Source organism: Salvelinus alpinus, chromosome 7, assembly GCF_045679555.1.
Source record: "Salvelinus alpinus chromosome 7, SLU_Salpinus.1, whole genome shotgun sequence".
Taxonomy (NCBI): Eukaryota; Metazoa; Chordata; class Actinopteri; order Salmoniformes; family Salmonidae; genus Salvelinus; species Salvelinus alpinus.
The window spans coordinates 75,840,671-75,867,518 of record NC_092092.1 but is presented as its reverse complement, the minus strand read 5'-3'; the positions used below and the strand labels follow the sequence as shown (position 1 = coordinate 75,867,518).

The window sequence follows — 26,848 nt, the reverse complement described above, 5'->3', positions numbered from 1 at the left end:
GTACCGAGTCAATGTGCTGGGGTACAGGTTAGTAATGAGACTATATACTGGGGGTACCGGTACCGAGTCAATGTGCTGGGGTACAGGTTAGTAATGAGACTATATACTGGGGGTACCGGTACCGAGTCAATGTGCTGGGGTACAGGTTAGTAATGAGACTATATACTGGGGGTACCGGTACCGAGTCAATGTGCTGGGGTACAGGTTAGTAATGAGACTATATACTGGGGGTACCGGTACCGAGTCAATGTGCTGGGGTACAGGTTAGTAATGAGACTATATACTGGGGGTACCGGTACCGAGTCAATGTGCTGGGGTACAGGTTAGTAATGAGACTATATACTGGGGGTACCGGTACCGAGTCAATGTGCTGGGGTACAGGTTAGTAATGAGACTATATACTGGGGGTACCGGTACCGAGTCAATGTGCTGGGGTACAGGTTAGTAATGAGACTATATACTGGGGGTACCGGTACCGAGTCAATGTGCTGGGGTACAGGTTAGTAATGAGACTATATACTGGGGTACAGGTTAGTAATGAGTCAATGTGCTGGGGTACAGGTTAGTAATGAGACTATATACTGGGGTACAGGTTAGTAATGAGTCAATGTGCTGGGGTACAGGTTAGTAATGAGACTATATACTGGGGTACAGGTTAGTAATGAGTCAATGTGCTGGGGTACAGGTTAGTAATGAGACTATATACTGGGGTACAGGTTAGTAATGAGTCAATGTGCTGGGGTACAGGTTAGTAATGAGACTATATACTGGGGGTACTGGTTAATAATGAGACTATATACTGGGGTACAGGTTAGTAATGAGACTATATACTGGGGTACAGGTTAGTCGAGGTAAATAAGTCGAGGTTAGACACACCTGCAACTTGTTTATTCGTCAACACCAGCCCTTTCACAACACCGACAGCTATTTAAACACCGACAGCTATTTTCCTCAAAGTTTGGACTGTAAAAATAGCAAAGATATTTCTGACACACCCCAGGACCTATAGCGCTACTACCAGCGATGTACCACTGGGTTAGGCTTGTTAAAATAGAGCCCTGGATGTGTGTCAGAACTGTGTTGTGTTTGGTTTGGTGTGTCACGGTACTGTACTGTTCTGTGTGTGTGTGTTACATCTGTGTTTGACAGTAACTGTGTGTGTTACATCTGTGTTTGACAATAACTGTGTGTGTGTTACATTGTGGTTTGACAGTAACTGTGTGTGTTACGTTGTGGTTTGACAGTAACTGTGTGTGTGTTACATTGTGGTTTGACAGTAACTGTGTGTGTTACGTTGTGGTTTGACAGTAACTGTGTGTGTTACATTGTGGTTTGACAGTAACTGTGTGTGTTACATTGTGGTTTGACAGTAACTGTGTGTGTGTTACATTGTGGTTTGACAGTAACTGTGTCTGTGTTACATCGTGGTTTGACAGTAACTGTGTGTGTGTTACATTGTGGTTTGACAGTAACTGTGTGTGTGTTACATCGTAATTTGACAGTAACTGTGTGTGTGTTACATTGTGGTTTGACAGTAACTGTGTGTGTGTTACATCGTGGTTTGACAGTAACTGTGTGTATTACATTGTGGTTTGACAGTAACTGTGTGTGTGTTACATCTGTGTTTGACAATAACTGTGTGTGTGTTACATCGTGGTTTGACAGTAACTGTGTGTGTGTTACATCGTGGTTTGACAGTAACTGTGTGTGTGTTACATTGTGGTTTGACAGTAACTGTGTGTGTTACATTGTGGTTTGACAGTAACTGTGTGTGTGTTACATTGTGGTTTGACAGTAACTGTGTGTGTATTACACGGTTGGCACAAGGTGAAGTACTGCTCTTGAATTTTCAGATTCATTGTTAGATATCATCTTGAGAAAGAGGGCCTTGTTTTATGGACATGGTTTGAAAATGATAAAGGTATATCATTCATTAGAGTTTTGTTTACTGTAGAGATAATGTAACAAGATGCCATGGCAACTGATAAGAAATCAGAACTACTATGATTACCAATGGCATCGGAGCATGTTGATCTAGTATGTTCTATTTTACTCTCAAGGCTCTCCGATATCTCCATAGAGAAACAGAGTCTCTCATCAGTTAACAACACAACGACACTGTGTTTTTCAACATGCCATGGCAACTTTTCAATTTTCCATCATCAAATATTGATTATTCACGGTTTGATATTGGCTGTGGAGTAGTTGTTGTGATGCTCCTAGATTGTAGTCCAACAGCTTTCTGTTCTTTTCAATCTATTTTGATCGCCGCTTACTTTCCTTAGTCTTGGGGTGCTATTCAATCAAACATGTAATCAGCAAAGCCGGAATAACACTTGTTTCTCCATCGCCAATGGAAACGCCGGATTTCATATTTGTGCTGGAAGAGTGTTATTTTTCCGGGTCCTCGTGTTTGCCTGATTCAGGGATTGTTTGAATAGCATCTCTAGTTTTCCCTTGTGTCATTACTAGAGCAGAGATGTGTATTTTCCATCCTCCAGCATCATCATATGATCATATATCATATCTGTCTAATATTATATGCTACAACAATAACACAGTGATGAACAACGTAGTACATAGTTGTAGTTGCCTGTTTGTTGTGAAAGCATGACTAGATGTTGTGTACAATGTTCTGTTTCTGATCCGATACTGACCATGTTTCTCTGGCTATCCACTTCTCCACCCCTTGACTTCTGCTCTCTGCCTCTGCCCTGTACTCTGCTTCCTCCTTCCTGCCCCCTACTCTGCTTCCTCCTTCCTGCCCCCTACTCTGCTTCCTCCTTCCTGCCCCCTACTCTGTTCCCTCCTTCCTGCCCCCTACTCTGCTTCCACCTTCCTGCCCCCTACTCTGTTCCCTCCTTCCTGCCCCCTACTCTGTTCCCACCTTCCTGCCCCCTACTCTGTTCCCTCCTTCCTGCCCCCTACTCTGCTTCCTCCTTCCTGCCCCCTACTCTGTTCCCTCCTTCCTGCCCCCTACTCTGCTTCCACCTTCCTGCCCCCTACTCTGTTCCCTCCTTCCTGCCCCCTACTCTGTTCCCACCTTCCTGCCCCCTACTCTGTTCCCTCCTTCCTGCCCCCTACTCTGCTTCCACCTTCCTGCCCCCTACTCTGTTCCCTCCTTCCTGCCCCCTACTCTGCTTCCTCCTTCCTGCCCCCTACTCTGCTTCCTCCTTCCTGCCCCCTACTCTGCACCTGCCTTGCAGGTGTGAACAGGTGCGTGCCCCCCTCCTACCCCCCTCCCCAGGACCCCCTACCCCTGGGACAGTATGACCTAACAGAGAACTTGGCACAAGCAGAGGTTTTTGAATTCAGTCAATCCAAACGAGGCCAGTCTCTTTTCTGGCTCAACAATTTTACTAGATTAACACCGTTTAAGAAATAGAGAAACAGACTCTTTCCAAGGACCATCTATTTTTTCTGAGAAACACTCAAACTAAAAAGTTTGGAGGATTACATCATCGTCATCCCGTGAAGAAGAATTGACGACGAAAAAAAGAACCACTGAAGGAAGGACCAGTGGATTTTCATTGTGAGTTTAATTGTGAGTTGTCACCCAGGAGCCTGGAGAACTATGGATTCTAACTTCTTCACTTCATTCTAACTGTTCTTGGTTCCAATGCTTCTCTCCTCCAGTAGACACCACTGTTCCCTACTGAACTGTACTGTACAGGAATCCACTACTACAACCCTCAACCCCACCATCGCCATCTGAATGTCCTGGATTCATGGAGATAGCTTTTATTTTGTTATTTTCAGGCTCTGGCGTTTTTCCATATTTGAAGTAAGCATATTTAATGTTCCTTTACCAGAACTAGTGAGTCCACCTACCTGCAGTACAGTATGATTGTGTAGATGACAGGTGTTGTGTTGATGTGTGTGTCTGTGAGGACTATGTTGTTGTGATTGTGGCCTGAGGTGCACTGTAACAATGAGGCTGAGTTGGCATCCTATTCCCTACATAGTGGGGAAGGGTACCACTTTGACTGACAGGAGAGCCGTTGGCTGGTTCTGATGTTTCTCAGAAGTTCTGTTGTCAGCATCACCTGTCCCATCAAAGACTGGTCAGACCATCTCTCTCTCTCTCTGTCTCTCTCTCTTTTCTCTATCCCCTCTGTCTATCTTTCTGTCTATCTTTCTGAAATAAACAATACAAACTTAACAGTAAACAATACACTCGCAAAAGGAATAGAGACATTTCATATGTCATATTATGGCTATATACAGTGTTGTAATGATGTGCAAATAGTCTATCGCTCTTCTCTATACCCTGTATCTCTCTCTCTCTCTCTCTCTCTCTCTCTCTCTCTCTCTCTCTCTCTCTCTCTCTCTCTCTCTCTCTCTCTCTCTCTCTCTCTCTCTCATTCTCTCTCATTCTCTCTCTCTCTGTCTTTCTCCCTCCCTCCCCTCTATCCCTGTCTATCTCTCTCTTTGCTCTCTGCTTCTCTCTCTCTCTTTACCCCGTCTCTCTTTTCCCTCCCCTCTCTCTGTTCCCTCCCTCTCTATCTGTTCCCTCCCCCTCTCTCTGTTCCCTCCCTCTCGCTCTGTTCCCTCCCTCTCTCTCTGTTCCCTCCCTCTCTCTCTGTTCCCTCCCTCTCTCTCTGTTCCCTCCCTCTCTCTCTGTTCCCTCGCTCTCTCTCTGTGCCATCTCTCTCTGTTCCCTCTCTTCTTTTTGACTATGTTTTTGTTATATGAGACTCATCTAGTTGGATGTCTGCCATTATCCATGATGTTACGGCAGGTCAGGGAAGTAATCAATAGCCGTAACATCAATACAACATTTACATTTTCTACTACGCACCAAACACTGTTGACAGGGTAAAATCATCGCGTTCAACCACAGAGGCTGAGTGTTAGGTCACAAAGTGTTTCCTTTGAACCAGTTAAAACAGACAGAACAGATGACGCAGCACTGAGTATTGAGCTGTAGACAGGTAGAATGTCTGTCTGTCTCACCTGTCTGTCTGAGTACTGAGCTGTAGATAGGTAGAATGTCTGTCTGTCTCACCTGTCTGTCTGAGTACTGAGCTGTAGACAGGTAGAATGTCTGTCTGTCTCACCTGTCTGTCTGAGTACTGAGCTGTAGACAGGTAGAATGTCTGTCTGTCTCACCTGTCTGTCTGAGTACTGAGCTGTAGATAGGTAGAATGTCTGTCTGTCTCACCTGTCTGTCTGAGTACTGAGCTGTAGACAGGTAGAATGTCTGTCTGTCTCACCTGTCTGTCTGAGTACTGAGCTGTAGACAGGTAGAATGTCTGTCTGTCTGAGTACTGAGCTGTAGACAGGTAGAATGTCTGTCTGTCTCACCTGTCTGTCTGATTGGACCAACACTTGTCATCTGATTCCTTGACTGAAATGACAAAAATCACAAAAGTATATGACAGATTCAACATGTCTTTCATTTGGTTCAGCTGTAAAGTAATTAACATCAAAAAAATGTTTTTAATAGCTTTGTTTAATCTCCATATGTTGAGAAAAGCACAGCCAACCATTCCCGTTGTTTTAGACACAACAAAGAATAATGCACTAACAGGGAGGGCATCAAACTGCAGTCAGCTTTCAGGTCAAGTTCTGAAGGGTTTTTCAGGGGGAGAATGTTGTACACTAGAGAGAAATAACCACTAGATGTCTACGTTTTGTTCTTTCAAAGTTAGAATTTTAAGTGCATAAAATCTCTCATATTAATTATTTTCCAAAAGAAAGTGTAAGCCATGTTCATACTTAGAAACAAATACAGAAACACATTTTATATCAGATGATACCAGTTGATGGAAATAAACTACCGTATGCCAACTTGTGCAATGTGATATATCGTTGTATCTCCAATACTCACGACAATGTGATATAAAACAATTATTAGAGTTATATTATATTATAGTTTTATGTCATTTTGTTTGCCTTATAGGCCATAAATGAATTAATTATTGAAAAAATTGTGTGTAATTTATGTTTTTATTTCAGTAAAAAAAAGTTAATAAAAGGATGATTTGATTTCTGGTATCTCTAGAAAGTGTTCCTAGAATAATTGCTTTAGATCAGTGGTGGTCAAGCCTCCTCCTGGAGAGATACCCTCCTCCTGGAGAGATACCCTCCTCCTGGAGAGATACCCTCCTCCTGGAGAGATACCCTCCTCCTGGAGAGATACCTTCCTTCTGGAGAGATACCCTCCTACTGGAGAGATACCCTCCTCCTGGAGAGATACCCTCCTCCTGGAGAGATACCCTCCTCCTGGAGAGATACCCTCCTACTGGAGAGATACCCTCCTCCTGGAGAGATACCCTCCTCCTGGAGAGATTCCCTCCTCCTGGAGAGATACCTTCCTTCTGGAGAGATACCTTCTTCCTGGAGAGATCCCTCCTGGAGAGATTCCTTCCTCCTGGAGAGATACCCTCCTCCTGGAGAGATACCCTCCTCCTGGAGAGATTCCCTCCTCCTGGAGAGATACCCTCCTCCTGGAGAGATACCCTCCTACTGGAGAGATACCCTCCTCCTGGAGAGATACCCTCCTCCTGGAGAGATTCCCTCCTCCTGGAGAGATACCTTCCTTCTGGAGAGATACCTTCTTCCTGGAGAGATCCCTCCTGGAGAGATTCCTTCCTCCTGGAGAGATACCCTCCTCCTGGAGAGATACCCTCCTCCTGGAGAGATTCCCTCCTCCTGGAGAGATACCATCCGTCTGGAGAGATTCCATGCTCCTGGAGATACCCTCCTGCAGGATTTTATTCCAACCCTGCTCCTACACACCAGACTACTAACCAGCTGGTCCCCAAGACCTTGATTATCTTGAATCAGGTGTGTTAGAGCAGGGCTGGAACAAAAGCCTGCAGGAGGCTAAATCTCTCCAGGAGGTAGGTTGGTCACCCCCTGCAGTAGGTTTTACTACATTACTAGCCAGGTTGCCAGATTGGTTTGTACTTCATCTGCTATTATAACACAGAGGAGTTAGCTGAAGCAGAACAGATATGGCAACGTGGCTAGTCGATAACCTCATGTCCAGCAGAAAATATCCCTCCCCTCCCCCAGTCCAGCCCCCCCAGAGTCCTAATGCACAGTAGTAGATTTACCATATGTTACATAGATGATGATACAGTACTTGGAAAAGCCAAGAATCCATCGTACTAGTAAATGTTGGGTAAGATATCTTCACATAGCCCCGAGCCATGTTCCACTGTAGAAGCAGAAACAGTGACAGACATCTAACTGTGCCCTAACAAAGATGCTTTCGAAGGATGCATCCCAAATGGCACCCTATACCCTATAGAGTGCACTACTTTTGACCAGTCCCCATAGGGCTCTGTTCAAAACTAGGGAATAGGGTGCCGTTTGGGACACAGCCTAACTGTGCCCTACCAAAATTGCTATCTAACGGAGATGCCCTAACAGAGATGCTATCTAACAGAGATGGCCTAACAGAGATGCTATCTAACAGAGATGCTATCTAACAGAGATGCTATCTAGCAGAGATGGCCTAAAAGAGATGCTATCTAACAGAGATGCTATCTAACAGAGATGCTATCTAACAGAGATGCTATCTAACAGAGATGCTTTCTAACAGAGATGCCCTAACTGAAATGCTATCTAACAGAGATGCCCTAACATAGATTCTATCTAGCAGAGATGCCCTAACAGAGATGCTATCTAACAGTGATGCTATCTAACAGACATGTTATCTAACAGACATGTTATCTAACAGAGATGCTATCTAACAGAGATGCCCTAACAGAGATGCTATCTGACAGTGATGCTATCTAACAGAGATGCTATCTAACAGAGATGTTATCTAACAGAGATGCGATCTAACAGAGATGCTATCTGACAGAGATGCTATCTAACAGTGATGCCCGAACAGAGATGCTATCTAACAGAGATGCTATCTACGAGATATGCTATCTAACAGAGATGCTATCTAACAGAGATTCTATCTAACAGAGATGCCCTAACATATATTCTATCTAGCAGAGATGCCCTAACAGACATGCTATCTAACAGTGATGCTATCTAACATAGATGTTATCTAACAGTGATACTATCTAACAGTGATACTATCTAACAGTGATGCTATCTAACAGAGATGCTATCTGACAGTGATGCTATCTAACAGTGATAAAACTGAATATCACTCTAAACATCACTCTGAATATCACTCTAAATATCACTCTAAATATCACTCTAAATATAACTCTAAATATCACTCTAAACATCACTCTGAATATCACTCTAAACATCACTCTAAATATCACTCTAAACATCACTCTAAATATCACTCTAAATATCACTCTAAATATAACTCTGAATATCACTCTAAACATCACTCTGAATATCACTCTAAATATCACTCTAAATATCACTCTAAATATCACTCTAAATATCACTCTAAATATAACTCTGAATAGCACTCTAAATATCACTCTAAATATCACTCTAAATATCACTCTAAATATCACTCTGAATAGCACTCTAAATATAACTCTGAATAGCACTCTAAATATCACTGAATATCACTCTGAATATCACTCTGAATATCACTCTAAATATCACTCTGAATATCACTCTAAATATCACTCTGAATATCACTCTGAATATCACTCTGAATATCACTCTGAATATCACTCTGAATATCACTCTGAATATTGCGTTGAATACCATCTGAATATCACTCTGGATATCACTCTAAATATCACTCTGAATATCGCGTTGAATACCATTCTGAATATCACTATAAATATCACTGAATATCACTCTGAATATCACTCTGAATATCACTCTGAATATCACTGAATATCGCTGAATATCACTCTGAATATCACTCTGAATATCACTCTGAATATCACTCTGAATATCACTCTGAATATCACTAAATATCACTGAATATCACTGAATATCACTGAATATCACTGAATATCACTCTAAATATCATTCTGAATATCACTCTGAATATCACTGAATATCACTGAATATCACTCTAAATATCACTGTGAATATCACTGTGAATATACCAGGGAAACAGAGATATATCCAGTGTGTATTCCAGGCTGTTATTGTAGTACAACACCATTGCACTGGGGATGTGGATCTGTTGAATGTGAGGGACATTTTACTGTTATTGTCTGACAAACTCTAAGATTATTTACATAACATTTAGATGGAATCATTTCATTTAGATTTTAATCAGTTGTCCTATTGATGTCCTGCGTGTGTTAATGAAAGACGTAGAGGGTTTGACAGAAGGACATAATGGTGGGAGACGACTGTCTAGTTAGTCAGCATTTGGTTTATTCACATTTATTTTTATTTTCCAATTCAACGTCCCCAGTTTTGAGAAGCTAGCTGACATAAAATGGTGAGGAAACAGACAGAACAGTCATATTACGTGTGACTAGCAGCTAGCTACATGTGCATACTGTGTAAACAACAGATCATATATTATATTACAATATTGGTATTTTGCGTTGGAGACAGCCAACAGTGTTGTTTCAGTTCTAGGTTTACATCTCAAATGGCACCCTATTCCCTATATAGTGCCCTACTTTGACCAGAGCTCCATGGGTCCTGTTCAAAAGTAGGGCACTATATAGGGAATAGGGTGCCATTTGAGACTCAGTTCTATCCTCAGTACCAGAGACCCAGTTCTATCCTCAGTACCAGAGACCCAGTTCTATCCTCAGTACCAGAGACCCAGTTCTATCCTCAGTACCAGAGACCCAGTTCTATCCTCAGTACCAGAGACCCAGTTCTATCCTCAGTACCAGAGACCCAGTATTATCCTCAGTACCAGAGACCCAGTTCTATCCTCAGTACCAGAGACCCAGTTCTATCCTCAGTACCAGAGACCCAGTTCTATCCTCAGTACCAGAGACCCAGTTCTATCCTCAGTACCAGAGACCCAGTTCTATCCTCAGTACCAGAGACCCAGTTCTATCCTCAGTACCAGACCCAGTTCTATCCTCAGTACCAGAGACCCAGTATTATCCTCAGTACCAGAGACCCAGTTCTATCCTCAGTACCAGAGACCCAGTTCTATCCTCAGTACCAGAGACCCAGTTCTATCCTCAGTACCAGAGACCCAGTTCTATCCTCAGTACCAGAGACCCAGTTCTATCCTCAGTACCAGAGACCCAGTTCTATCCTCAGTACCAGAGACCCAGTTCTATCCTCAGTACCAGAGACCCAGTTCTATCCTCAGTACCAGAGACCCAGTTCTATCCTCAGTACCAGGTAGATGCATGATGTTTTATGGCATCCAGAGTTCTGCATGACACATGAGATTAACTCTTTGAAGATTTGGTTTTCTCTTTTAACAACCAACCTGCTTGCCATTATTTTACAAACCTTCCACTGTTTCATTCCATGTAATGATATGATGTTTTCTCTAGGCCATTAGATACTGTTTCATTCCATGTAATGATATGATGTTTTCTCTAGGCCATTAGATACTGTTTCATTCCATGTAATGATATGATGTTTTCTCTAGGCCATTAGATACTGTTTCATTCCATGTAATGATATGATGTTTTCTCTAGGCCATTAGATACTGTTTCATTCCATGTAATGATATGATGTTTTCTCTAGGCCATTAGATACTGTTTCATTCCATGTAATGATATGATGTTTTCTCTAGGCCATTAGATACTGTTTCATTCCATGTAATGATATGATGTTTTCTCTAGGCCATTAGATACTGTTTCATTCCATGTAATGATATGATGTTTTCTCTAGGCCATTAGATACTGTTTCATTCCATGTAATGATATGATGTTTTCTCTAGGCCATTAGATACTGTTTCATTCCATGTAATGATATGATGTTTTCTCTAGGCCATTAGATACTGTTTCATTCCATGTAATGATATGATGTTTTCTCTAGGCCATTAGATACTGTTTCATTCCATGTAATGATATGATGTTTTCTCTAGGCCATTAGATACTGTTTCATTCCATGTAATGATATGATGTTTTCTCTAGGCCATTAGATACTGTTTCATTCCATGTAATGATATGATGTTTTCTCTAGGCCATTAGATACTGTTTCATTCCATGTAATGATATGATGTTTTCTCTAGGCCATTAGATACTGTTTCATTCCATGTAATGATATGATGTTTTCTCTAGGCCATTAGATACTGTTTCATTCCATGTAATGATATGATGTTTTCTCTAGGCCATTAGATACTGTTTCATTCCATGTTATGATATGATGTTTTCTCTAGGCCATTAGATACTGTTTCATTCCATGTAATGATATGATGTTTTCTCTAGGCCATTAGATACTGTTTCCCTCTCTCAAGGGATTATATTTATTCATGACAGACAACAGTAGAGAATATGAATCCACTGACATGCCATAATAATATTATTATAACATTGAATTGTGGTTTGCTATTAATCAATAATTAATTAATTGATTAGTGGTTAACAGTATTAACATAACACTGCTGTAGTTGATACTTTGATAAATATTTGTGTAATTTGATCAGTTAGTTCTCTGCCATGCACTGACTATTGATAGAATATTCTACCACTCCTGCAGAACAGATTCAAGGTAAAACGGGTCATTTTTTTCCTATGGCAACAGCACACCAAATAGTAGATCTATCTACTGTATATGGTGTTAGCATGTATTTATGCTGAACCAATAAGAAACCTGGTAGAAGGAGCTATATGTAACCATCATCGTGGATATATTCATGTCAGCAGCTCTACTCAACACAGTCATGGATTCTTTAAGGTGCATTTAGGAGACACTATTTATTTACCTCCCAATAATAGCACAAATATTTATGAAATGTAATATGGTATAATATGTTGATATTAACATGATATGTTTGTTGTTGGTTTAGACGTGGACAGTATGAGGATCTGTTGTTGGCCGGGTGAGTCTATATTTAGGGCTAAAAGGAAGTAGAAATCTAGACATTATACATACGATGCACTGGTTTGGTCCCAAATGGCATCCTATTCTCTATATAGTCCCTATGGGCCCTGATCAAAAGGAGTGCACTATACAGGGAATAGGGTGCCATTGGGACGTACACACAGTCATCATTACAAACCCTTGTTGCTTTTCTCTAGTTGGTTATACAGTAGTATGTGGTTTCAGAACCGTCAGGGTACTAATGTATGGACACTGAAACAGATAACAAGACAAGTAACAGGTTTAGTTGGAGCTACTAGGCTATTCACTGTACATTCACATTGCCATCTAGAATGGGGAGGGGGGTTTGGACTCTGGTATGACTTCCATTTTATCTGTCAGTCTGAAATGTCATCACCATGTTTGTACAGTACAAATAGCAGGAACATATATTTTCTCTTTGGCCTTCGATTATGTTTGTTTTGATATGTTGTAGAAATGGAAAAAACCAACTCTGAAACTAAGTAATGCCTATTCAAATGCTGAAACTGTGAATGTGGAGCGTCGAGAAGTCTATATATTTTGATGTAATCAAAGAGCACTGGGAATTATTACGTTGTATTTCACTGTAAAAACTGAACCACATCTGATATAACTGTACTTTAGTTGAAATTAAAACCTCTATATACTGAACTGTGTCGTAAGGTCAATGGGGACGTTAGACAGGATATCCTCATCCTGTAATGTGATGTCATATCCTGTGTGTGTATGAATTCTTCTGTTCAAATAAGGCAATGTCTTCTTCCTGTTTGTTTGCTGCTCCTTTGACTGACTGGGTTTAAACCTGTTTTTTTTTGGTATTGGTATTTTATTAGGATCCCCATTAGCTGTTGCAAAAGCAGCAGCTAGTCTTCCTGGTGTCCACACAAAACATGAAATATGACATAATACAGAACATCAATAGACAAGAACAGTTCAAGGACAGAACTACATACATTTTTAAAGGCACACGTAGCCTACATATCAATGCATACACACAAACTATCTATACATACATATCAATACATACTCATCAATGCATACTCATCAATACATACATATCAATACATACATATCAATGCATACTCATCAATACATACATATCAATACATACATATCAATGCATACCCACACACTATCTGGGTCAAATAGGGGAGAGGCGTTGTGCCATGAGATGTTGCTTTATTTGTTTTTTGAAACCAGGTTTGAAACCAGGTTTGAAACTGGGTTTGACTGACTGGGTTTGAACCTGGGTTTGACTGACTGTGTTTGAACCTGGGTTTGAACCTGGGTTTGACTGACTGGGTTTGAACCTGGGTTTGACTGACTGGGTTTGAACCTGGGTTTGACTGACTGGGTTTGACTGACTGGGTTTGAACCTGGGTCTGACTGACTGGGTTTGAACCTGGGTTTGACTGACTGGGATTGAACCTGGGTTTGACTGACTGGGTTTGAACCTGGGTTTGAACCTGGGTTTGACTGACTGGGTTTGAACCTGGGTTTGAACCTGGGTTTGACTGACTGGGTTTGAACCTGGGTTTGACTGACTGGGTTTAAACCTGGGTTTGAACCTGGGTTTGACTGACTGGGTTTGAACCTGGGTTTGACTGACTGGGTTTGAACCTGGGTTTTTGCACTCCACAAGACTATGTCACTGAGCTAAAGCCCCAGAATTAACTCAGGGAACTAACTTCAGTCTTCAGCAAGGTCACTCATAATGTGAGCGAGATTACACAAATGACATTGTTTTTAGCTTGACTAAAGATTACTTTCAAACGGTGAGCAGTGATTTCATAGACGGAGAATACATTTACAGTGGTGGTCTGACACCTAGTGGTTACTCATGGTTTTACAAAATGTTTCTCGTGAAGCTCTGTGCACTCATCTAACTGTCCAGGAGAGGGCAGTGTCTTAAACCATGTTTTCAGTAGACTTCAACCAATTTCCAATGATTACATTTACGCACAATTTGCTGAATTCAATCACAGAGATTAAGTTAAATAAATATGTTTCTTATAATTAAACCTCTACAACTATTCAAAGGCAAACTTGGCATAATTATTATTCACACTTCCAATAAAAACAAAACAAACTGGACTTTGCAGCCCATGATGCACTCAGTAGAGACAGTAGAAGATGAAAAAAAGTATGAAATTATCACACTTTTTGTTTACATTTTGCAGAAATCCTCCTCCGTATTGCTTTCACCTAAAATGTGTTTTCAGAACAGTGGAGATGAAGCAGAGGAATCCACTATTGAGACACAGCCAAATAGGGTATCCATTTGTGACATCATCTTCATCATACAGAGTTCAGAGGTCAGGAGATAGAGGTCAGGTGAGATGTTTCAGGTAGTTCCTCAGTATCTGGGGAATGTCCAAGCGGTCTATGGATGTCATTTTATTAACCACGGGGAGGTAGCTCCGAATCGCACGCCGTGTCTGTGACATCAGAGTATTGGGACAAACTGGAAACAAAACACAGGAGAGGTTCCTTATTAATTCAGTGAAATTCGAGAAACGCTCCAATGTTCTCATCATTAACAACCGTCAATCAGTTAGAGATACAGAACAGACTGAATATGTGAGAGTCAAATATGTAACAAATGTATAACTTTTGTGCAACAAATGAAACGAATCTGTAATAACTATTTAACAAGTGTGTGTGATGTTCTCACCTCTCTCCTTGAGCAGCAGCACCACCGCTTCGTTCTGCTTGGTGGTCTTGTCAGTAATCAACGTGGGCAGATACACGTCTGCCCCAAAGTCTATAAGCAGCTGTATGTATTCCACTCCACAGTCATACCTCAGACACATCTCCAACACCGTCTTGGGCTCCTTGATCCTGGCCAGCATCTTCTCTGACTTACAGTTATAGTTAGGATTAGCCCCGTGGAGCAGTAGCAGCTTAAAACAGTCCAGGTGTCCATATACAGCGGATATGTACAGGGGTCCCCTGCAGGCTGTGGCGTTGGAGGCCCACTCAGGGACTTTTGGCCAGACGTCGACCTCGGCTCCGAACTGAAGCAGCTCCCTGAGGACCTCCACGTCTCCCTCGCGGGCGGCGGTCAGCACCGGGGAACAGTTGTTGTACGGGCTGCCGTTGGGGTCGGCTCCAGCCTTTAGTAAGACCACAACACAGTCCAGGTGTTTACCACTGACCGCTGTAAACAGAGGGGTCTGGGCCTTCACATCTAGACTGTCCACCTGCAAAACCAATCAATCACCAAACAATAATGAATCAATAGGTTAAATTACATTTATTTAGAAAGCCCTTGTTTTACATCAGCAGTTGTCACAACGTGTTTGTACAGTAGCACAGAGTAAATGACCGCTGTCTGGATCAACCGTATGATTAACCATGTCAGGAGTAGGCGTCTGGGTTGGAGAAGAGAGCCCAGAGTCTTCTATCACCATATCTCACCTCCGCTCCGTGCTCCAGCAGCACTTCCAGACACCTCAGTTGGCCGTGTGCTGCGGCGGTCCGTAGGGGGGTAACAGGGATGCCCCAGCCGCTTCTGCTGTTGATACACGTTCTGTAGCTCTCCTGGGACAACAGCTCAGCTACCAGCACCACGTCATCACTGCTCACTGCCTGGTTCAGAGCCTGGGGAACAGAGCAGTATTATACCTCCACTTACCATATACACAGTGTTATTGGGTTGCACTGCTGGGTGGTATTCACTACACTCAAAACAAAACATAGAGATACTATCTGAACTTGTTCAATAAGATATTTTTATTTTATTTAAATAGGCAAGTCAGTTAAGAACATATTCTTATTTTCAATGACAGCCTAGGAACAGTGGGTTAGCTGCCTTCTTCAGAGGCAGAACAACAGATTTGTTACCTTATCAGCTCGGGGATTCGATCTTGCAACCTTTTGGTTACTAGTCCAACGCTCTAACCACTAGGCTACCTGCCACCCCAACAATAAGATATGCTCGTTGACGTTTTCTGTTGGACATCATTTTGAAACTCTTTGTTACAGAGTATCCTAATGAATACGACCCTAGTTAGGTCACACCCATGTAGACTTGGGAAGTCACCCCAGTGGGTCTGATGCTGTGGAAGTCTACTGATGCTGTCCCGGTGATAGGTTGCTAAGTTACAAAGCACTGCAAGCTCATTGGTTGTACCTGGCCATGCTCATTGTCCTCCTCATCCTCTTCCTTGGGTTGAAGCAGAGAGAAGATCTTGGACACATCCATTAGACTCATCTTGAGAGGGTTGGTGGCTGTGTTGATACTGTCTAGGACCATACTGTTACTATAGCTATAACAGTTACAACTCATCCATCTGGAGAGAGAGAGAGAGAGAGAGAGAGAGAGAGAGAGAGAGAGAGAGAGAGAGAGAGAGAGAGAGAGAGAGAGAGAGAGAGAGAGAGAGAGAGAGAGAGAGAGAGAGAGAGAGAGAGAGAGAGAATGGTAGAGAGGGAGAGAGAGAGAATGGTAGAGAGAGGCAAAAAGAAAGAGAACGAGAGAGACAAAAAGAAAGAGAACAAGAGAGAGAGAGAAAGAGAGAGAGAGACAAAAAGAAAGAGATTGAGAATGAGAGAGACAAAAAGAAAGAGAACGAGAGAGACAAAAAGAAAGAGAACAAGAGAGAGAGAGAAAGAGAGAGAGAGACAAAAAGAAAGAGATTGAGAATGAGAGAGAATGGTAGAGAGAGAGAGAGAGAATGAGAATGGTAGAGAGAGAGAGAGAGAGAGAACGGTAGAGAGAGGCAAAAAGAAAGAAAATGAGAGAGAGAAAGACAACGGTTGAGAGAGAGAGAGACAAAAAGAAAGAGAAAGAAAGAGGGAGAAAGAGAAAGAGAGAGAGAATGAGAATGAGAGAGAATTTTATTTATTAAAACAATGTACACTAAAAACAAATGTGCGGTTAAAATTGGCAACAAGCAAACAGACTTCTTCTCTCAGGGGCGGGGAGTGAAACAGGGCTGCCCAATAAGTCCAACATTATTTAACATCTACATTAATGAATTGGCAAAAACATTAGAAGAATCGGCAGCACCTGGTATCACCCTACACAACACTGAAATCAAGTGTCTGCTGTACGCAGATGACCTGGTGCTGCTGTCTCCCACTAAAGAGGGGTTACAGCAACACCTAGATCATCTTCACAGGTTCTGTCAGACTTGGGCTCTGACCGTTAACCTAAAAAAAACAAATATAATGATATTCCAAAAAAGGTCCGGAAATAAGGATGACAAATATAAATTCTATTTGGACACAGTTCTATTAGAACACACCAAAAACTACACATATCTAGGACTAAATATCAGCAACACAGGTAGCTTTCACATGGCTGTGAATGAGCTGAGAGACAAAGCAAGAAGAGCATTCTATGCCATTAAAAGGAACATCAAAATTGAAATTCCAATTAGAATCTGGCTCAAAATTTTTCAATCAGTTATAGAACCAATTGCTCTATATGGCAGTGAAGTATGGGGTCCGCTGTCTAATAATGAATTTACTAAATGGGACAAACATCCAATTGAAGTATTGCATGCAGAGTTTTGCAAGACTGTATTGCAAGTACAAAGAAAAACTCCAAATAACGCATGTAGGGCAGAATTGGGCCAATATCCCCTCCTCATTCGAATAGAAAAAAGAGCCATCAAATTTTACAACCATCTAAAAACAAGTGACCCTAAAACATTCCATCACACAGCTCTACAATGTCAAGAGATGAAACCAGAGAAGAGTCCCCTCAGCCAGCTGGTTCTGAGGCTCAGTTCACCAACCCAAACCAACCCCATAGAGCCTCGGGACAGCCCTCAGAAAATCTGGCCCAACCAAATCATCACAAAACAAAAAGAAAAATATATAACCTATTGGAAAGACACCACAAAAAATCAAAGTAAACTTCAATGCTATTTGGCTCTAAACAGACAGTACATGGTGGCAGACTATCTGACCACTGTGACTGATAGAAAACTGAGGAAAACATTGACTAGGTACAGACTCAGTGAGCACAGTCTGGCTATAGAGACCGGTCGTCACAGACAAACCTGGCTGCCCAGGGAGGACAGGCTGTGCTCACTCTGCTCCAGGGGAGAGGTAGAGACAGAAGTGCATTTCCTACTACACTGTGACAAATACTCAGACCTAAGAGCATATTTCTTTCCCAAAATTATAATTCAATACAAAGAATTTGAAACTATAAAAGATGAAGAAAAATTCAAATATTTATTGGGTGAAAAGCCAAAATGTGCAGTTTTGGCAGCCAAATATGTGTCCTCCTGCCACAGCCTGAGGGACAGCCAGTGAAAAATGCAAAGTAATGTTGATAATATTTCCCATTTAGCTTAGTTTTGTTTTGTCTTTCGTACCAGGTCATGTGTCTTCTCAGTCATGTTGACACTGGTCTACTACTGTTGCTTTAATGTATTGTTGTTCTGATTAATATTGTTGTTGTAGCTGTTATTAATGGTAATCCCATGTCCACTACTACTATTATTATTGCTGTTAATCCCACCATTTATTTATATATAAATATATATATATTTTGTGTATATATATACATATATATTTTATTTAAATTTTTCGATATGTATACTTTGACAATGTAAGTAATAATAACTTGCCATGTCAATAAAGTCAATTGAATTGAATTGAATTGAGAATGGTAGAGAGAGAGAGAGAGAGAGAGAGAGAGAGAGAGAGAGAGAACGGTAGAGAGAGAGAGAGACAAAAAGAAAGAGAACGAGAGAGAGACAAAAAGAAAGAGAACGAGAGAGAGGGACAAAAAGAAAGAGAACGAGCGAGAATGGAAGAGAAAGAGAGAGACAAAAAGAAAGAGAACGAGAGAGAGAGAATGAGAGAGAGAGACAAAAGAAAGAGAATGAGAGAGAATGGTAGATAGAGATAGAGACAAAAAGAAAGAGAGAGAGAGGGAGAAAGAGTGAGAGACAAAAAGAAAGAGAGAAAGAGAGAGAGACAAAAAGAAAGAGAAAGAGAGAGGGAGAAAGAGAGAGAGAGACAAAAAGAAAGAGAGAGAGAGAGGGGAGGGGAATATAAATAATTAAATTAATGAATAAACTTTATAGATCCTCGTAGGGAATGTTGTGTTGTCACCAGCATCAGACACAGACATGGAGAATACAGACACACCGGCATAGCTAAACTTACTGGGTTTGTACCAGCCAGGGCTCATCTGTGCTTCCGGACAGGAATAGATAAAAGATAAAAGACCGGGAATAGATTGACACAGGGAATAGATAATAGACAGGGAATAGATAGAGACAGGGAATAGATAATAGACAGGGAATAGATAGAGACAGGGAATAGATAATAGACAGGGAATAGATAGAGACAGGGAATAGATAATAGACAGGGAATAGATAGAGACAGGGAATAGATAGACAGGGAATAGATAATAGACAGGGAATAGATAGAGACAGGGAATAGATAATAGACAGGGAATAGATAGAGACAGGGAATAGATAATAGACAGGGAATAGATAGAGACAGGGAATAGATTGAGACAGGGAATAGATAGAGACAGGGAATAGATAATAGACAGGGAATAGATAGAGACAGGAATAGATAATAGACAGGGAATAGATAGAGACAGGGAATAGATAATAGACAGGGAATAGATAGAGACAGGGAATAGATTGAGACAGGGAATAGATAGAGACAGGGAATAGATAATAGACAGGGAATAGATAGAGACAGGGAATAGATAATAGACAGGGAATAGATAGACAGGGAATAGATAATAGACAGGGAATAGATAGAGACAGGGAATAGATAATAGACAGGGAATAGATAGAGACAGGGAATAGATTGAGACAGGGAATAGATAGAGACAGGGAATAGATAATAGACAGGGAATAGATAGAGACAGGAATAGATAGAGACAGGGAATAGATAATAGACAGGAATAGATAGAGACAGGGATTAGATAATAGACAGGGAATAGATAGAGACAGGGAATAGATAGGGACATGGAATAGATAATAGACAGGGAATAGATAGAGACAGGAATAGATAGAGACAGGGAATAGATAGAGACAGGAATAGATAGAGACAGGGAATATATAGAGACATTAATAAAAATTAGACAGGAATAGATAGAGACAGGGAATAGATAGAGACAGGGAATAGATAGAGACATTAATAAAAATTAGACAGGAATAGATAGAGACAGGGAATAGATAGACAGGGAATAGATAATAGACAGGAATAGATAGAGACAGGGAATAGATAATAGACAGGGAATAGATAGACAGGGATAGATAGAAACAGGGAATAGATAAAAGACAGGGAATAGATAGAGACAGGGAGTAGATAATAGACAGGGACTAGATAGAGACAGGGAATATATAATAAACAGGAATAGATAGAGACAGGGATAGATAATAAACAGGAATAGATAGAGACAGGGATAGATAATAAACAGGAATAGATAGAGACAGGGATAGATAATAAACAGGAATAGATAGAGACAAGGATAGATAATAAACATGAATAGATAGAGACAAGGATAGATAATAAACAGGAATAGATAGAGATGGGGATAGGTAATAAACAGGAATAGATAGAGACAGGTATAGATAATAAACAGGAATAGATAGAGATAGGGAGAGATAATAAACAGGAATAGATAATAAACAGGAATAGATCGAGACAGGGAAAAGATAGAGACAGGGAATAGATCATAAACAGGAATAGATAGAGACAGGGATAGATAATAGACAGGGAATAGATAGAGACAGGGAATAGATAATAGACAGGGAATAGATAATAAACAGGAATAGATAGAGACAGGGAATAGATAATAGACAGGGAATAGATAGAGACAGGGAATAGATAATAGACAGGGAATAGATAATAAACAGGAATAGATAGAGACAGGGAATAGATAATAGACAGGGAATAGATAGAGACAGGGAATAGATAATAGACAGGGAATAGATAATAAACAGGAATAGATAGAGACAGGGAATAGATAATAAACAGGAATAGATAGAGACATGGAATAGATAATAAACAGGAATCGATAGAGACAGGGAATAGATAGAGACATGGAATAGATAATAAACAGGAATAGATAGAGACAGGAATAGATAGAGACAGGGAATAGATCATAAACAGGAATAGATAGAGACAGTGATAGATAATAAACAGGAATAGATAATAAACAGGAATAGATAGAGACAGGGAATAGATAGAGACAGGGAATAGATCATAAACAGGAATAGATAGAGACAGGGATAGATAATAGACAGGGAATAGATAGAGACAGGGAATAGATAATAAACAGGAATAGATAGAGACAGGGAATAGATAATAGACAGGGAATAGATAGAGACAGGGAATAGATAATAGACAGGGAATAGATAATAAACAGGAATAGATAGAGACAGGGAATAGATAATAGACAGGGAATAGATAGAGACAGGGAATAGATAATAGACATGGAATAGATAATAAACAGGAATAGATAGAGACAGGGGATAGATAGAGACAGGAATAGATAGAGACATGGAATAGATAATAAACAGGAATCGATAGAGACAGGGAATAGATAGAGACATGGAATAGATAATAAACAGGAATCGATAGAGACAGGGAATAGATGGAGACAGTGATAGATAATAAACAGGAATAGATAATAAACAGGAATAGATAATAAACAGGAATAGATAATAGACAGGAATAGATAGAGAACACATAGAGCCCAATGCACAGTATTACATATGAACCTTTTGTCTCTTTCAGTTCATTTACTCTCAGACATCTGCAAATGTTTTATTAGGAGCCAAGTGGGATGAACACTTGTTGAAATAGACATTTCTAAATAACGGTTAAATTAGTGAAAGTCTTCATCATATGAGTTTGCACAAGTTTGCAGAAAGGGCATAATGTTGAGATTGATTTTAAAAAAATGAAATGTTTCGGAATATTTTTCTCTATTTGCGTAAACAACTATCATGGAAAATATGATAAAAGACAACAGATTTGGGGTTAAAAACATCCCAGACAGAATCCCATTCCCCATTTAACTCCTTCTATAGCTACCGTGATCCAAAGACCCAGAGACACACAGCAAATGGTGGTTAACAATGCTTTCCACTTACCTCACCCACAGGGTCACCAACCAGGGATCTCTCTGCCAACAATGTTACTCAGGACGCTGGTAGTAAAACGTTCCACTCTTTAATAACTCCATGGTCCATCGGTCACATGGAAGAAGAGGAGAAGACTCCAAGAGGAATGTGTTGCTGTATCCACACAGGGACTCGGGTCTGAGAGCTGAGGCGGGTGTGTGTTACTGTCTAACACAGCAGACCAGAGAGGGGGTCTGGCTGGCTGGGTGCTGCTAGGGGGCTAATTTTAGGCCCACGGATAGACCTACCTAAACTTCCATTCTTGGAGAACTGTGAGAGTTATAATTAGACTGGCGATAAGACTGGTGACACTGACACTCAGGCTGTGAGTTGGGTTGGTGGGCAGGGGCCTTGGCACTCCGTGGTGTTTCACTGTGTCCTGTACCAGCAAACATGTCATCAGATGTGTGATCTGAAATCAGATAGGCTTACTTCAGTCTGTTTTCATTTCGGCTTGCCAAGCTCACAGAAAGTAACTTTAACCCTTTAGGTTTCTCAGATCTTTAATAAAGTGTCAGTGTGTATTTGAATCCTATAAGATAAATGTTTTGTGCTGTATTGTGTCTACGTGTAACAGGCCTGTCATTACCTCCATTTCTTTAGTTTACACTGTGACTGGCAACCATCTTATAGCCTGTGTGCAGCTGTCTGACTGTCAGAGAAGCTGCTGTAGACTGTCAGCTGTTCACACAGCCCTGCCCTCAGAACCATGATCAGCTGTTCACACAGCCCTGCCCTGCCCTCAGAACCATGATCAGCTGTTCACACAGCCCTGCCCAGCCCTCAGAACCATGTTCAGCTGTTCACACAGCCCTGCCCAGCCCTCAGAACCATGTTCAGCTGTTCACACAGCCCTGCCCAGCCCTCAGAACCATGATCAGCTGTTCACACAGCCCTGCTCTGCCCTCAGAACCATGATCAGCTGTTCACACAGCCCTGCCCAGCCCTCAGAACCATGTTCAGCTGTTCACACAGCCCTGCTCTGCCCTCAGAACCATGTTCAGCTGTTCACACAGCCCTGCCCTGCCCTCAGAACCGTGATCAGCTGTTCACACAGCCCTGCTCTGCCCTCAGAACCATGATCAGCTGTTCACACAGCCCTGCCCAGCCCTCAGAACCATGATCAGCTGTTCACACAGCCCTGCCCAGCCCTCAGAACCATGATCAGCTGTTCACACAGCCCTGCCCTGCCCTCAGAACCATGATCAGCTGTTCACACAGCCCTGCCCTGCCCTCAGAACCACGTTCAGCTGTTCACACAGCCCAGCCCTCAGAACCATGATCAGTTGTTCACACAGCCCTGCCCTGCCCTCAGAACCATGATCAGCTGTTCACACAGCCCTGCCCTGCCCTCAGAACCATGATCAGCTGTTCACACAGCCCTGCCCAGCCCTCAGAACCATGTTCAGCTGTTCACACAGCCCTGCCCTGCCCTCAGAACCATTATCAGCTGTTCACACAGCCCTGCCCTGCCCTCAGAACCACGTTCAGCTGTTCACACAGCCCAGCCCTCAGAACCATGATCAGCTGTTCACACAGCCCTGCCCAGCCCTCAGAACCATGTTCAGCTGTTCACACAGCTCTGCCCTCAGAACCATGTTCAGCTGTTCACACAGCCCTGCCCTCAGAACCATGTTCAGCTGTTCACACAGCCCTGCCCTCAGAACCATGATCAAGAAGAGCTCTGCACAGGTATGGCATGCATCTTGCATTCTTTTCCAGCATGCCACTAGATCTACACATTCCATTTTGGGAGGTGAAATCTGTTTCCGCCTCTCAAAAAACACAGGGAAGGGAAATTATTTGATGTAACCATTGCTTTCTTATAGCTCAGATGACTTTGTCCTTATAACTGAACTCATTTTTTGGACCCTCTTCATCTATCCCACTCCACTACACCAGGTGGCGGTGAATAATCATTGTTAGCGGCACTGCGCTCGCAAGAAGAAAATGGTTGCTTCTGTTGTAGTTTTGGGTGTGTAGCTAGCTAGCTAAAGTATTTTTATTCTAATAGCTAGCTAATTCATCACAACGTTTGGGGATACACAATTGCGTCAACATTTTCTTTCTTTCACGTACAAGGTTAGATTTGTACTTGTACGTTGTCGTTTTGTGCACTTTACTATATTTGTTGAGGCTAAACGTTAGATGTAAAAAAATATATATAATAACAAACGTCAGCAGCAGTAAAGCTAGCTAGCTAGCGTCAATCCAACTTTTGTCAACGCCTCTCGTTACGTCATTCAGTTGTACGTCAGTTGATCAGAAAATCCTGAAAGTAATATCACATACTGGCCACTGTTTTTGATATGAGGTCGTTTTGTTCAACCTTTGAAAGCCAAAGTTACGTTAAAGAACTCGTACTGTTAAACAAATCCATGTTGCTGGAAGTTGTGTTCCCTAGACTGGAAGTGGCATTTCCGGCGGCGTGAAAAGGGTATTTTTCTTGGCCCTAGGCACGGAGGAGAACTAGGCACAGGAGATCTACTGCAGGAGAATAACACAGGTCAACAATCAACTGAACCCAGAAACTGGAGGAGAGGCAGGGGGAGAGCAGCCCTCAGGGGGAGGCCGGAGTTATAGGAGGATGATCATACAATGTACACAGAAGACAGAAACTACAGCAGCAAGTGAGAGGAGAGAGAGGCAGAAGGAAAAGAGGGAGTGTGAGGACCTTGCAGGAGAGCCCCAGCCTGCAGCCCCAGCCCCAAATTCAACCAGAGCATGTCCATTTACAGCTTACTTCTGCCCTGAAGATTAATACGTTCACAGAGGAGATGAGACATGTGAGACAGACACTTTGTCTGGGTATAGGAACTATATATGTTCTGTTGGGTCTACTCTGGCTTAGTTTCATGGTATTTATCAGTCGTATCGCTCTATGGGGCTGCAGCAATGTGTGTGTGTGTGTGTGTGTGTGTGTGTGTGTGTGTGTGTGTGTGTGTGTGTGTGTGTGTGTGTGTGTGTGTGTGTGTGTGTGTGTGTGTGTGTGTGTGTGTGTGTGTGTGTGTGTGTGTGTGTGTGTGTGTGTGTGTGTGTGTGTGTGTGTGTGTGTGTGCAGCCCTGTCCCTGAGCAGGGTACAACACACACACACACCTCTGCAACAGGGTACAACACACACCTCTGCAACAGGGTACAACACACACACACCCCTCCACAACAGGGTACAACACACACACACTTCTACAACAGGGTACAACCGACACCCCCCCCTCTGCAACAGGGTACAACACACCTCTACAACAGGGTACAACACAACACACACCTCTACAACAGGGTACAACACACCTCTACAACAGGGTACAACACAACACACACACCCCCCTCTGCAACAGGGTACAACACACCTCCATAGCAGGGTATAACACAACACCTTTACAACAGGGTACAACACAACACACACCTCTACAACAGGGTACAACACACCTCTACAACAGGGTACAACACACCTCAACAACAGGGTACAACACATCTCTACAACAGGGTACAACACACCTCTACAACAGGGTACAACACACCTCTACAACAGGGTACAACACACACCTCTACAACAGGGTACAACACACCTCTACAACAGGGTACAACACACACCTCTACAACAGGGTACAACACACCTCTACAACAGGGTACAACACACACCTCTACAACAGGGTACAACACACCTCTACAACAGGGTACAACACACCTCTACAACAGGGTACAACACACACCTCTACAACAGGGTACAACACACCTCTACAACAGGGTACAACACACCTCTACAACAGGGTACAACACACCTCTACAACAGGGTACAACACACACCTCTACAACAGGGTACAACACCACACCTCTACAACAGGGTACAACAGAGGAAGACAGACTGCACATAGAGTAAAGGCTCTTCATATGCAGTGCTCCATCATGCTTCTGTCTTGTCAATACATTCCCATCGTAGCTATGTTATTATTTTCAGTTTCTACCATTTCAGGACAATCTAAACTACCAGCAGTCCCTGAGAAAAAATATGGTTTGAAGTATCCTGTGTTCTCATGTGTTGTCAAACGCTGTGTGTCTGTTCAGAGAGTTGCTAAAGGGCCTCCCCAAGCCCTCTGACGCCCCAAGTAGGATATGGGAACAACTGCATGCCAGGGGGAGAGCACAGAGCAACCTGGGGTTACCTTGGCAACAGAACAGGAATCTGGGGTTACCCTGACGACAGTACAATAACTGAGCTAAAGGCACCCTCATGCTGGCCGTGTGACTGAGCATATCAGAAATCACACCCATTTCCCTGTGTAATTAATTTCTTTTGCATCGAGACAGCCCAATGAGGAAGTGGACTGCAGCCTGTGACCTACAGTGCCACTGATCATCTGTATTATAATGAGATTCATCTTCGTCAAGAAGAAAATACAATTCCAACTGGAGTACAAAACAGCCATTTATTTCTGAATTCTTGTATTAAAAGTTTCACATTACAACACTGTTAAAAGCAAATAAGCGTCATGGTTTTCTCAGTCCTTGACCGTCCCTTATGTGTTCAGTAAACATTAGAACAACTTCCTGGGTTATACACTGCAACAATGAACCCACTTTCATATCATCACAAACAGTTACAACACAGTCATTATCATGACAGACATGCTTGATCGGGTTCAAGTCCGGCTCTGGCTGGGCCACTCAAGGACGTTCACCTAATACCTAAAAAAAAGTATTAGGTGAACAATAGGTAAGTAAAGCAATAAACAACAGTAAAAATAGAATCTTGTTTCTCATGGTCTGAGAGTCCTTTGGGTGCCTTTTGGCAAACTCCAAGTGGGCTGTCATGTGCCTTTTACTGAGGAGTGGCATCCAT

The 26,848-nt window shown here is 42.0% G+C and overlaps 2 protein-coding genes across 13 annotated transcripts in view; one reads left to right on the top strand and one right to left on the bottom strand.

Moving 5' to 3' along the window:
- LOC139581685 (rho guanine nucleotide exchange factor 9-like) overlaps nt 1-12,543 on the top strand; it is an 83,468-nt gene extending 70,925 nt beyond the window's left edge. For 8 of the 11 annotated variants that reach the window (XM_071411699.1, XM_071411702.1, XM_071411700.1 and 5 more), the window contains one exon: nt 3,207-12,543. In XM_071411699.1, the coding sequence (XP_071267800.1) occupies nt 3,207-3,385 (179 nt within the window). In that variant the 3' untranslated portion in view covers nt 3,386-12,543. Of the gene's footprint in view, nt 1-1,853; nt 1,922-3,206 lie in introns of all 11 variants that reach the window. The other 3 variants (XR_011676269.1, XM_071411701.1, XM_071411703.1) reach the window with 3 other exon arrangements.
- A 154-nt stretch (nt 12,544-12,697) lies between these two features.
- LOC139581686 (ankyrin repeat and SOCS box protein 12-like) lies at nt 12,698-22,197 on the bottom strand. 2 transcript variants are annotated; one of them, XR_011676270.1, is made up of 6 exons: nt 21,981-22,197; nt 16,028-16,187; nt 15,313-15,495; nt 14,567-15,095; nt 13,018-14,356; nt 12,698-12,974 (listed from the first exon to the last, which is right to left on the bottom strand). XR_011676270.1 is itself a non-coding variant. In XM_071411713.1 (5 exons), the coding sequence occupies exons 2-5, from the start codon at nt 16,181-16,183 to the stop codon at nt 14,223-14,225; spliced, it is 1,002 nt and encodes a 333-aa protein (XP_071267814.1). In that variant the 5' UTR covers nt 16,184-16,187; nt 21,981-22,197; the 3' UTR covers nt 12,698-14,222. The 2 variants fall into 2 exon arrangements, 1 of the variants encoding a protein (XP_071267814.1); XM_071411713.1 differs by having other exon boundaries at nt 12,698-14,356.
- Between the last annotated feature and the right edge of the window lie 4,651 nt (nt 22,198-26,848).

Excerpts from the sequence above, each read along its gene's own strand:
- LOC139581686 (XM_071411713.1), bottom strand. The coding sequence starts at position 16,183 with ATGAGTTGTAACTGTTATAGCTATAGTAACAGTATGGTCCTAGACAGT. Across the intron at positions 15,496-16,027 it reads AGGACAATGAGCATGGCCAG|GCTCTGAACCAGGCAGTGAG; the intron begins GTACAACCAATG and ends TCTGTTCCCCAG. Across the intron at positions 14,357-14,566 it reads GCTGCTGCTCAAGGAGAGAG|TTTGTCCCAATACTCTGATG; the intron begins GTGAGAACATCA and ends TTTTGTTTCCAG.